Genomic DNA, 13,849 nt, shown 5'->3' with positions numbered 1-13,849 from the left:
GGTGTGGAAGTACTGAGTCCAATCATCTTAATTGGTCCAAATGAGTGTTTTGGTAGATCTTAAGGCAATTAGTTGTACAATTGCTTTAAGTGTTGTTCCATGGTTGTGATAGATAGATATATCAAAAAGCTTCGCAAAATGTTGAATCAATCCTAGAAGGTACAGTGTAACGCTTTAGATTTTTGATACACCGCTTAGAGCAGGGTCTTTGAGTTTGAATATCTGATTTAACAACCAATGATGGTGTGTTGGAGATGTAAAATCAACAGTCCCCTTTGGATACCTTTGACATGAGTCAAATGTTTCAATTCTATAATCCGACCAAGCTGATTTTTGGGGCTGAAGCTTGGTAGCCTTTGTGATGAAGGCATCTTATCCCAATGACTCTATGGCTTATCAAAAGATGACTTATCATGCATTTCAAGATCATTCCAATCAAAATAACAAAATTGAGATAGTACCTGCTTTGCATTGTCTAAACACTTACTTTCAACGATTGATCTCAAATAATAAGATGTCAAGGCCCGACTCTCAAAGCTTGCAGACCTTGTGATAAATTAGATAGAGCCGGCGCGCCATCATCACGATTGTTCTTTCGACTGATCTTTGAGCTTTTGATGAAAAATGAAGATCACATATAACCTTGACCTGACGAGCTTTGTAAGAGAACGATTTGAAGATGAGTGAGAGTTGAAGGTGAATGAATCATTGAATTTGATACTAAAGCACCTTCAGTGTTGAAGATGTAATTATAGATCAAGATGAGTTGATGTCAATTACAAAGTGATCAATCCAATGATGATGGGATGTGAGCTGATGCGACCAAATCTGCTTGTTTGATTTCAGTCGGAGAAAGTAATTCAATTGAGGTTTTTGAATGAGATCGGATTAACTTGTATGATAGATGACCAGTTTTGATTTGATTAGTAATATGAGTCTTTGCATCTACAATTTCTTGCAGCATATCTTCTAATTGATTTTCTTCTGATAATTCAAAATTTATTCTTTTTCTAGATAATCTACTTTTTGTTGGATGATTTGATATGATTTGATATTCTGATCGATCGAAAAAACCAAATTCATTTTGATCTTCTTGATCTGATGAATTGGTCAGACTGGGTTCTTCTTGATCCAGTTTGGGTCTTGGGATCGATAGGTCTTATAGTAAATTCAAAGCTATGATTCTTTCCCTGTAGGTCTGTTTGAGTCCTTCTACTTGAGTTTGTTGCATTAAATTCATTAGTTTTGATGGTTTCATCACATGCTTCTTATCTTCAGGTATTTGAGTCCGACTCGAGGATCCTATCAAATCTTTGTTTGGTCTTGATGTCTTTCATCGGTTCAGACGATTTGGAATTCCAGCTGTTTCCCTTAAGGTTGGTTTAACCTTTATCGAGTTTTTTGAGTTCGATTCTATCCCTATGAGTTCATCCAAATCGGACCTAAAGAAAGCTTTTGGAAAGTTTGTTTGATTTCGTTTTCACAAGAGTGGCAAGAGCGTGATTCAGTGGTTCTCTTTCATCTTCTCTTCGTTGTAACTCAGTTTCAGAGTTCTTAATTCTCCCAACAAGTTGAGTGATTTGTTGATCCAAAGTCCTGATAGAAAACCTGATTTCGTGTGACTTAGCAGCGTCTTCATCATACTTAAGTGACCAGGTCGTAATCTCTTTGACGGAATCTAATCGACTTCTGTTCGTATGTTGATATCCTCCGGAGACCGTACCTTTCTTGTCAACCTTGTCACCATCGAGAGTGATGGCACTGAGTTGATGACTACGAACATATGCACCAGCGATTTCAAGGTCGGGACATACGATAGTCTTTGCGAAGACTTGCTCAAATGCTAAACGATATGTGGGATCATATCGAAACTTTTTGATTCTAGGAGAAAGCACCACGTCAGATATTTGACAGAAGCCATGAGTTGTCAATTCAAAAATTACTCACATTGCTACGACATCATTAGTCGAAGGATAGTTGATTTGCTTCGGTCGTAGACGATTCAGAGGAATAAATGTACACCTTCCCTTTTTTTCCCGGGTCATGGCTTCAAGTACACGGGTAACTGTCTCGTCGATGTCTACGACCACATGAAACAGGCTGAATAGATGACATATGCGAAGACATCGTGAAAATATTCAGCGCTGATATAAGAGAGAGGCAGTGAGACCGACTTACGAGTTCCCAGCCGTGGCTTCTGTTGCTGTCTTGTAGCGATCCTCAACTTCGAAAAGCGAATACAAAGGTCCATAAAGCCCTTCAATTTCACCATCACTGATCAACTTTTGAATAATCTCCAATCCTTGGGCGGTATTCTGTAGTAAAACTCGCTGAGATCAGATAGACTCAGCCACCGAAGCTAAATGGAAGATGACTGACTCTATCCATCGTCATACTTAATTCTTTCATCGCTTTATCGCGTAAGGAAGCTGCATGTTGCATTGACCGCGATACTTTGGTATCTTCTTTCCATAGTGCTTTACGCTTTTCGGTCAATTTGTTGTGCTCTTCTTTGTCTTTTGAGAGATCGCGTGCTAGCTCCTGCAAACGTCGTTTGCGTTGGTCGAGTTTGTCACGGGCTTCTTGCGATTGACTTTGTACTTCAGCTAACGATTGTTTGGTCCCGTTCAAGTCATTGGAGACTGATCTGATCATGCCCTCGGCTGACTCTAGCACGCCTTTCAGCTTACTGATTTCAGACTTCAGGTGGGCATCGCGTTCTTTCTGAGTTTTGAATTGGTTCGATCTTCCCCGTTTGGCATAGAGTGCGTCTACCGTGTTTTTGACATGGGCCAAACGTTCTGTACATGCGTTCGACTCTACGGCTTTGGCTGCCGCTTGAGGAGCCACAATCGCGAGTTCGCGCTCTTTATCTTGAATCTCCATCTGCAGTTGCGCTAGCTCCTCTGACAATCTCTGCTTGTTCTTTTGATCTTTTCCTCTCACGTCTTCAGAGTCTCGCAAAAGGCATTCTACTTGAGTTTTGGCTTTGATGTTATCCCTTCGTTCGGTTTCAACTTGAACTTTTTCAACATCAAGACTCTCTACATTACGTTTAGCTTCGGCGAGATCAGAATCCAATTGAGTAATTTGACGTTCTCTCGCTTGAAATAGAGAAGTTCGATCAGCTACAGTTTCAAGCTCTTGACGACGATCTGCATCAAGTTGTTCTAAACAATCATTGGCTTCTTTCAATTCACGTGAATAAATCCCATATTCAAGACATCTCCTTTCTCGATCCTTCTCATGATACTCTTTCAATTCTTCTTTTTCTTCATCTAATTCATGTAATCGAGTTTCAATGTATTCTAATAATTCATCAATCTTCACTCGTTTTGAGGAGGTATCATCCATGATTTTGACTGATTCAGTACGTCGGTCTCCGTAAACTTGGGTACCTGCCACTTCCTTGAGTAGATTGAGTCTTTCAGAATCTTTGATGTTGGTGAGATGAGTGATCTTTCACACACAAGAACATCCCAGCAATCGTGACGTTAAGCAAAAGCCGGTGTGTAGTGTAAAAATGACAGGTCAGCTAAACATCGTTCACAAAGTGTGAGAAAACTACAGGGATATCTAAATGACTGACCCTTCCCTGAGGGACAATATAATAAGGATTACTTCTGCTAAATCCAGCTGATTCAAGTAAAGACATGATCTCCCCTTTAGGTGTAGACTTTTTGTCCAGAGAGTATTCATCCTTCTTTGAACCGATAGTCCTTCGGATGATCACTTGAGTCTTGCCTGTTGGAAATCGATGATCCGAGTTATCAAAGGTAGCTTCCACAAAGGCTGAGAATGTCGAATTATTATCAGCACCCTCGTGCAAAAGACTTTGTCTTTCCTCTCGACCCAGAGCATTATATTGATCATTTAAAAGAAATCGAATTGCTGAAAAGAAGTTGGATTTGCCGGAACCGTTTCTACCAACGACCACATTGACTCCAGGTGAAAACTCTTCTACTATCGTAGCATCTCGATAAGACTTGAAGCCTTGAATGGTCAAAGACTGCGAAGACCAAGAATTTTGATGAGTGTCGTGTGACTTGGGTTTTTAGGCAATACAAAGCAGAGAATGATCAAGATGAATTGTCTGACTTTGATAAACATCGCTTTCGTCAATCGTCGCTAGGTCAACACCTCGTCGAGGGTTAAATATCAATTTTTGTTAGTTAGGCTCTCTCGGAGACTCTCTTGGTCTATTTTTTTAATTTACAAGTTAAAACTCGACTCATGATGTTGTTGAAAATTGTAATGTTTTGTTGGTCTTGAACTTCAAAGTGTTTAGTATGTTGATATCTCTTCTGAACGGTTATAATTCTAATCCCATTTTACTTCTAGTACTTGTGTTGAGAAAGCATGGTTGCGGGTTTTCAGTTGTGAATTGAAATTTTCTTCCAAAATTGAAAGCCGAGACACATTTGGAATCGGAATCAATTTCTGTGATAAATAATTAAGAGATAAGTGATTTGGTTTAGTCTTACTACCTTTGCTAAAAAAGTTGACCGGGTCGACCGCTGATGAAAGAGAAGTGAGCTCGAATTTGGCCGCAGCCTGCTGTGCAGCTGCTGCGCAGGTCCCCAAAATCCAAATCCGATGCACCCAAAAAAACTTCAGGGTCCCAAAATCACAGCCTGCTGTAGGATTGGTTTCAACCCCCTGGGTCCCATTCCATTCATATATTGATATTTTCTTAAATCAACATGGTTTTACACCCCCACATGAACCCTCTCTTTCTGGATTTGACTCTGGATTTACCTGAGGTATGGTTATATTTCTCCATGCTTTTGCTTCAACATTTGATTAATGCACTGTCTGATTTGTTTTTGATCACACTTTGATTCCACAGACATCACCAACAGCAGCTGAAAGAGGACCACTCCAACCTGAGGAGAATGAAGAGTTTGTTTTTTATTTTGATTGTGAATTCTTTGTACTAGACAAGGAGGAAAAGTCGGGTTTTGCACTTTATAAGGGCACACACTGTGCGGTTCACTGGAGCTCAACTCAATTTGACTTGGAACAACTGAAGGCTGCATGTGCTGAAGCAGCAATCAACATTGCTACTGGAAAATCAATGACACCATTGATCAAGAAGTCGATTTTCAAGGACTCTGGAAAGTGGACAGCCTTTATTTCAAAAACTCAAAATTTTCCCAAAGGAACAAACAATACTCGCAAATTGTTAACGGCCGAGAATGTTCAGACCTGGGTTGAAGAAGCGCATGGTCACTATCCGAAAAAAGAGGCTGGACTTTGCTATGTGGCCCTTCATCCAAACAAAGTCAAGGAACAGAAAAAACGGGCAAGTTCTATCTTTCTTCCCAGATTGATTCAAAGCTCACATCAGTTCCCTTTCCAGGCTGCTCGAGCCGAAGTCATTACTGCCTTGGCAGAGCAAAAAATAGCTGAGCGCAAGCGGAAACGAGGACCATCCAAAAAGAAGGACGAGCACGCATCTGGCTCTGATGATTATCAGTCTGAACATGTAAGTAGAGTGATCTACCCTTTCCTTCAAGTACACACCTTTGAAAATTGCTGATGCTCTTTGAACTATCAGTACAAAGAGGAGAATTACGATTCTGATTCAACCATAACCTCTGAGAAGGCTATGTCTCCGGAGAATAAATGGGCTGCTGAGCTTGTGAAGCTTCATAAGCTAGAAGTGAATTACAATGATGACTATGCCCCCATAATAGACCCAAAGAATCCAACTCGATATTTTGCTCTGACGCTAGACAAAGCTACAGAGTGGGCCAAACATCGAGTAAGTTGTTTGCCTTTGTCACTGTCTTTAGGTCAAAGAAGCTGACATCTTTATATGTCAGAATGATGATGAGGTTGATTTTGATCATCCTCCGGCTCACATGAAATACGACTTAATCAAGAAAAAGGACAAGGCTTCAAGAGACACACCAGCTGGCAGTGGGCATCCCTTTGATGCCTCATCGATTGCTAATCTATTTGTTGGTGTGGTAAACGCCATTGAGACCGCTCGATCACCTCAAAAGCCAACTTCAGCTGCTCCGGATCATCATCGCGCCAATCCTAATCATTCTAACCAACCTGAACAACCAGTCACCTCTCCTCCTCCCTCATCATCCCCACCAATTGTTTACGACCCTTCGGGACCAAATGGCATTGACGGCTTTCTGGACTTTTGTACCTTACCTCCTGACCTTCATACAGAGACCAGGCAGATGTTAAGAGATGCGGGAGTGAGTGATTACAGGCATATCAATAAAGAAGATTTACCTCGCGAAGATCTTGCTGAGAAAGGCCTCAACAAGATAGCCATCAACACACTCTACACCAACGCTCAAAAATACAAAAAACGCTGCCGTCAGCAAAGAAAGGCAGTTCGAAGATGATATCCTCAAGTAAAATCTCACCCCCCGATCAAGTTCAATTCAAATACATACGCTTCCACTTGTTCTCTTACAGATTCCCCCTTTGATTCTATTTAACCCAAGATCAAATGAAATTTGAAACGACATACAAATCTATCTTGTCTCAGCAGATAGTGAGAACTCAGTAAAATAGGAGATTATTATTTATGAGCACTCTGATCCTTTTCAACACAATTGCCATCATCTTTGAAATCGCACTCTCATATTAATGATACAAGAGAAAGATCATGCATCATTTGAATGATGCATGTAATGATCGATTGACCTAACAAGTTGGCACTCAAAGTTTTTTTTGGTAACATAGTATTGATTTTTATTCTCACCGAGTCAAAACACAACAAACAACATGAGAACAAGGAGATGAAGGTCAAGAACCTGTTGAAATCTTTGCTGCGGTGTTGTGATCGAGTAAATGCGATTTGAGGACTCCCAAGATGATTTCAAAACTGATCGCATAGAACTTAGAGCTTGGATGCGATTATTTTTGAGATCGCACTCTCACCATGACGATCTGAGAGAAATATCCTGATCAGCCATCATTCAAGTGATGGATGTAAGTAATGATTGATTCACTATTGAATCTTTTGGTTGATCGATCTGTGATCGATTCCATTTTGGTTGATCGTTCTATTTAACAAACGATTTAACAATCGATTGTTTTCTTTGTCACTCTTACTCATCAGTCTTGGACTACTGCAAGGCCAATCCAGAATGGGTTGGGCTTTTCTATCACTCAATGTGTCTCTTGATTTGGTTTGAGTTCACAACAAAGGTTTACCAAAGTGATACATTGCAAATTTGTTCACTTCAATCCTCATACCCGTTCTTCAACATGTGAAAAAAGTTAGATAAAAAGATAACAACTGAGGATAAGTTTAGGAATGATATCGATGGCAGATGAGATTGTTGCAAGGTTTTGATTGAGCTAATTGGCGAATTGAAATGATTTTTTTGAGAAAGTTGATTGACAAATTCAACATTTAGACATGTACATCTTGAGACATGCGATATCCGGAGCGACGGTAAAGTTTTTTTGTTAAGGTGGCATCGAATGTTTCCATGGCTGCCTTACGTATCGGTTCCTTAGGGTTTCTAGTGTGAGACAGAATTTGGGACCTACGAAGACGATATTTCAAGACGTTGAATCCTAATTCAATCGGATTCAACTCTGGACAATAGGCAGGTAGATATCGGAGGAGAACACCTACCAACCACACTTGTTAGTAAAGAGTAGACACTCAAGAGGAACTGAGGCGAGATGGAAGATGAAAAACAAACCTTTTCTTTCACATAGCTCACGAATGTGCCCACCATGATGGATGGATGCGTTATCCAGGACAAGTATACTGTTGGGAGCTGGGTATCGATTCATGCGGGGGAGCTGAGTTATCATGCAAGAGATTAGTGAAGAGATTAATATAGATGAGGATGCAACCTACCAGATTGTATTCGAGAAACTGCTCAAAGCGTTTTCGTTTAACCGAGCCCTCTACCACCGATAGAGCCAAGATGCCGTGGTAACTAATCGCAGGGAGGAGTGAGAAGCGACTCCGATAGAGTTTGGGAACATTGCGACTAGTTCGTGACCCAATTTTTGCTCGCTGTCGTACTCGCAGGAGATCACGCCCGCAGATCGCACTCTCATCTATGCAGATGTAATGAAATCAAAATAAAAAAGGAAGAGAATCAATTATCAAAGAAAATAATATAGAGAAGAGAGTGTACACACCAGTGAACACCATAAAATGAGAAGGAGTGTCCATGTGTTCATTCATCCATTGGAGTTTAGCCCAGACATTCTTCCGAACATTGCTCACTGCGGCTTTCTTCAAACTGATAAGTAGGCGGGATCGAAGTTCAAGTTGGATTGTACTTTTTGAGGGCATTATTCCGTGTGCATTGTAAAGCTGTTCCCGCACCTCGTCCAGGAAAAGTGATGGATTCTCGTCGATGATTCTTTCCATGAATTGACGATCATTGTTATTCAAAACTCGGTGTCGACCTCTTTGCTGGTAATCATGAGGATCTCGGATAACGGCTCAAGTGTGGCGGTAAAGAGCCATCCATCGCCGAAATGAACGTTCAGATATGGGCTGTTTCAGTCGGCGTCGAATGATTGACCTAGGGAGTCCTCGTAGTCGCCAAGTCACCGCCAGGACTTTGATGTCTGGTGAATAATAACGATATGGCATTTGATGCAAAAAATCAAATCAAGAATAGTGACGGTGAGGATGAGGTGGAGTTGAATACAGGCTGCAGGCTGTGATTTTGGGACCCTGAAGTTTTTTTGGGTGCATCGGATTTGGATTTTGGGGACCTGCGCAGCAGCTGCACAGCAGGCTGCGGCCAAATTCGAGCTCACTTCTCTTTCATCAGTGGTCGACCCGGTCAACTTTTTTAGCAAAGGTAGTAGATGATATGTATCATGGACTTGGTGAAATTGATGATTTATTTGACAATGATGATTGATAAGATAAAACAGAAGGTTGTGGTGATAATGGAACAGTCAAAGTTGATGGTACTGGGAGAGATGGGAATTGGTTGTGGGCTGTTGTGGGTGGTTGGACGACAGATTTGTTCAATAGATTTGTGGAATAAGAGTCAGGGGTTGTATTAGGGGTGAAGCAGCTGGGTAACAAAACAAATAATTAAGGGTTTAAACCGATTTTGCCCAAAATTTGAATACTTTTGGGCGAACCGGGTTTGCTCTTAACTTGTACACCACGGGGGCACCCTGACCGCCAAATGGTTGTCCCAGCCGGCCGCCAGCAGACCGCCGATCGTTGCGGGGAGACTGACGGCCTGCGGGTAGCCAGTTTGGCGACGACCGTGTGCCAAACAAAAGGAGGCCTGGCCGCCCAGCATGAGGGCGGCTTTGTCGCGCCTGAGGTTTGGCCTTGCGCGACCCTTTGACGGTCAGCAGGCTATGTTCAAAACCCGAAGAGACTCATTCTCTCGGGGCCAAACCCCAATGCGCCTCATCCGCGCTGGTAATTCAATTGGGGCATGAGCAGCTGTGACGATCCAAAACGGTTCATAGCGGGCATAAAGCGGAGTGCATTACTAGGGGGGGAACTCAAACAGTGGAAGAAACTATTGTATTGAACAAACGACTGAATGGAGAGATCATTGAAAAAGAAATGAAAACATTTTTTGGACTTTCAATATGATTGAAGTCTGATTGATTTCTCTGTCAATTGTGGCGAGATTCCAATCATCAACAAAGGAATAACAAAAAACGATCAAAAAGGAAACAATCTCCTCTTCCTCATCCTTTATCTAGTCCCAAGAAATCTCGAGTTCTACAACATGATTCAAAAAGAATTAAATCGGAAGCGTTTTTTTGGAATAAATCAAATTCTTACACAGAAACTGTTAATCAAACTACATACTTCAAATCATTCGATCTCTCCTCATCGAATTTCGTCTCATATTGAAGAATATCAGTATTGGAAAGCGTTTTGTTTACAACCCGCACCTTCACAACAAAAACGACCAAGGAGAAGATTTGAAGAAGTCTGTTTGTTTCCTATTTAACTAACATTTTAGACCCAGCAAGATTATTTGAAACATGTAGGACTGTGACTGGTCTGCAAAGAGCCAAAACTTAAAGCGAAAGGAATTGAACAACGGTTTAATTTTCCTTTGCTTTTTCAAAAATATAGATCGAGAGACTTTACGGTTCTATGTATCCTGGTTGTACCAAAGCATATGAAACATGAAATCATCTTAATGCACATGTCTTGATGCAAAAGAATGGTAGAGAACGACTTCCAGAAGGTCTGTCTTCTTCCTTACCACGACTTATTACTCGATCCAAAATCAACAGTTCACTTTTTAAATAGCATTTGAAGAGGTTAGGAGAGAGTGGAGGTGAGAATATGATTTAATGGGAATACAAAAGAAGATAGGTGAGGGCTTGAAACTTGTTAAAGAGCATTGAAACACCTGACTTACTCACACTTCTCTTCTTGGTTCCTGGGAAATCGATTATTGTACGGAACAGGAATGGATGAATCTCACTTGAAAGATGAATGTGAAATAGTTGAGAGTAACTGCTTACGCCTTAGTGTATAGAGGCCCCTTGACACACAACTTGTAGAGCGAAGGTAATTGAGAGCAGTTGAAAACTGTGAAGGTGACTGAGAAGTTATAAATTCTTCAAAAGACGAAAACTCAAACTTGAGGATGATGCTTGGGGGGGAAACCAAAGGAGTGGGCATCTTGTATCTCAAGACAGCACGCGAGAAAGACCTGAACCCAGGGGGGAGCACGCGACACAAGAAAAACTTGTACGCAGGGGAGGCTTTGCGAAGTCTGTCCTGCCCTGTCCTGCATGGCTCAGCAGTCAGTTTTGAGAAGGTGCCGTGCAATACCGACTGCTGGCCAAACAGGCCGCCTATGGGTCCGCATGGCGCGACTACTAGTCAGGCTGCAGGCTGTTCTGGGCTCGAACAGGGGCAGCCGAGGAAGGCCAGCCCGGGGTGGCCGTCGGTCTACCCAGGGGCGAGCTTCGGGTCAGAATACGATCCGACGTTTTCAAGACCAGTCAGGATCAACTTCTGACCAAGGATCCCCCCGTGGTGTATGACTTGTATGATCTAAACACCATGCACACTTTGAACTGCTTCATCATTGCTGCAATTATCGCCAACCGAGTTATCACTCGCCCTGGTAGCCTTGATTCTGTACTTGTCCCTGCTCATCCACAAGATCTTCAGCGAAGAGCTATCACACCTGATGTTCTACTCAACAATGGAAAGCTAGCTCAAGGTCTCAACGCTAAATGACTATGACGATGGGAACCTCTTGTAATGAAGGCGATCATGCTTGTCTTCAAGGTGGTTTTGCCCAATGTGTTTCCGGAAAATATGTTAGCCTTGGTTGCTCCCCACCTACTGTTTGCTTTGAATTACGTGAGTTTCTGATTTCTGATATATTGATATCTTTACTTGAATCATCAACTGATATACAATCTTATTCTCTCCTTTTTGCATCTCTAGCTTTGTTATTGAAGCCTGGCTCTGTTCCTACTTGCAGTGAGTTTCCAACCAAGTGCTTCTTATACGTTGATTCTCTACAATCCTGTATGCTAATTCTTGTTCTCTATTCTCTATAGCTACCCCTGCCGATGCTGCTGCCCGAATTTCTAATACCGGAGTCCAAGGTGGCGTCAAAGGAGACGGAACTGAAACACCTGCTGGATCTAACTCGACCTCACCCATTGCTGATGCCCCCTCACTCAATGGAACTGACATGGGAATGGGAGACATGAGCAACAATACTATGTCTATGAACACCAACGCGTCTGATGCTACCCCTGATCTAAACGCAACTTCAACCGCCAATAACACTGACGCAGAAAATGTCCCTTCAGCTGAGTCCACAGGTGCCGATGCGCAGAGCTCCTCTGCCTTAAACGCGACGAACCCAGTCGATGATGCTGACAACTCATTCGCCGCCGCGTCTAAAGCTACCAAAACAGACAACGCGAAAGCTTCCACCTCGAGCCCTGTTGTTTCTGCCAACTTAACCGACCCCCAGGCCGCCATTGATGCTAATTCCAGTGTTTCAATTAACTCTACCAGTAACTCGGAGGATGAAGACTGTGTTGAGGAATGAATATAAATTTTTGCGTATTTTTATCTTTTGCTTATGAATTAGCCTGATTTGTCGTTTGTTTCATGCGAAGAATGAGATAATTCAACTGTGTTGAATAATAGATATCAATTGCCTGCGAGTACTGCGCAACAAAAATGGTTGTGTATTGGCAAGATTAGAGCCAGATAAATGGTGTTCTGAAGCTCTTGGCAGCTCATTCGCGCTCTCCTTAAGACTGCTGCATCCTTTCACTACCTACCCATATCTCCCAATTGAGCACGAGGGAGCAAATAAGGTCCATATCCTGTTGATCATGTTCCCTTTTGAACAGCTTTAGCAAGCGAATTATGGGGCTAGGTTAATATGGACATGTTTAAGTTACCACCAAAGGATTTTTGAATGCCTGCAAATAGCTTGTGCATATCCGCAAGTCTGGCTCGCAGCGCTGCTAGGCCATATTTGGAAAGCGCTGCGCAGAACGGGGTGTCTCAAAGCCGGCAGCGTTAAGGGCAGCGGGTCTGGGGTTCAGGGGGTTTTGGGAAGCTAAAAGCGAAGTTTTTTCTCGCAGCGCTTCGGAGCGTTGCAGGCAAAAAAAAAGGTTTTGTATTTTCTTAAAAAGAGAACGTAAAAAAACTGTAAAGAAAAGACCGTAAAGAAACATTAAGAGACTGAGACAATGTTTAAACAAAGTGTACTGTAAAGACTGTAGAGAAATACTGTAAAAGACAAAGGGAAAACAATTGAACTGTAAACATTATATAGAAACTTTTTAAAGGAGTGTAATGAAGATAAGATAAATAGAAGGTAAGAGTATCAAGTTAGTTTTGATTTTGTCTAGTCTTCTTGACCAGGAACTTCTTGGCATATTCAATCACTTTGCCCACTTCTGCAAAGTCACCAGTCAAAGGTATTCCTTCGATTACCCATATTTGACAACTAACCAACATTTCAATCAAGCGAGGGACTAATCCTCCTTGTTCTGCTGTACATACACGTCCCGCGATTGAGAAGGAACTTTCAGGGGCACCGGATGCCGCAGGTGTTGCTAAGTAGTCCCGAGCCAAAGTCGATAAGACAGGGTATTTACCTTCTTGAGTCTGTAAGAGATCAGAGATCAGCTTTGGTAATGAAGTATACAAAAGATGAAAGACGAGAAATTGCTTACACTCCACCACTCCAGAGCATGATCTGGGTTGTTCACATCGGGCGATACCATTGGGTCAATACCCTGAAGGTATTGGTCGAGCTCATTGAGGTTGCTTGAGGTGACTACTTCGTCATAGAGATGAAGGAAGGATGGTCCAACATCTTTGTTTGAAGTCTTGATTGCCAAAGGTGGAGAGACTGGTTGATTTTGAACGTCAGTTGCATCTCGTTGCGAAGTGAATACAGATTGTAGTAATTCTTGGGCTCGCTGGTGATTGGCCGAGTCTTCTCCAAAAACGTGAGAAAAGAATCTGACTCGTAATCCTGGGTGAAAGACGGCAGCAAGAACCAGGGTGTCGCATCCAATAGCTTCCTCCAGATAAGTTTTGATCTTTCCAATCATGACGTCCACCATAGGATAGAGCGGGTCGTTGATGTGCATATTATTTAATCGGCTTTCCATCAAGGACTTGAGCTCCACATACTTGGCGATAACCATACACCCTGTAGGTTTATCGCCTTCCATTTGTCGAGTCAGAATCTTGTATGGCTATCCCCAGACCCGGTCAGGAAATGTCTAATCAGTCAGGAGTCACGATGTAAGATAATAGCAAAAAATAAGAAACTTACTGTGAGTATGTCCAACATATCTTGCATAGCCTGCCAATCCCCCACCGATCTTTCTTGTAGTG

The 13,849-nt window shown here is 42.1% G+C and overlaps 2 protein-coding genes across 2 annotated transcripts; one reads left to right on the top strand and one right to left on the bottom strand.

Annotated features, from left to right (window-relative positions):
- Positions 1–1,442: 1,442 nt before the first annotated feature.
- Positions 1,443–4,012, bottom strand: MELLADRAFT_32282 (uncharacterized protein; the record flags this gene model as incomplete). The annotated part of the gene is made up of 5 exons (XM_007403687.1): positions 1,443–1,881; positions 1,948–2,100; positions 2,179–2,315; positions 2,380–3,459; positions 3,590–4,012. Coding segments are annotated over 5 exons (2,232 nt in total), but the record flags the coding sequence as incomplete, so codon positions are not given.
- Positions 4,013–11,196: 7,184 nt separating this feature from the next.
- On the top strand, positions 11,197–12,032 carry MELLADRAFT_58689 (Hypothetical protein; the record flags this gene model as incomplete). The annotated part of the gene is made up of 3 exons (XM_007403878.1): positions 11,197–11,326; positions 11,414–11,449; positions 11,530–12,032. The coding sequence occupies 3 exons, from the start codon at positions 11,197–11,199 to the stop codon at positions 12,030–12,032; spliced, it is 669 nt and encodes a 222-aa protein (XP_007403940.1).
- Positions 12,033–13,849: the final 1,817 nt, after the last annotated feature.

Source organism: Melampsora larici-populina, assembly GCF_000204055.1.
Source record: "Melampsora larici-populina 98AG31 unplaced genomic scaffold MELLAscaffold_1, whole genome shotgun sequence".
In the NCBI taxonomy this organism is placed as follows: Eukaryota; Fungi; Basidiomycota; class Pucciniomycetes; order Pucciniales; family Melampsoraceae; genus Melampsora; species Melampsora laricis-populina.
This window is presented reverse-complemented; position numbering and strand designations above follow the sequence as displayed.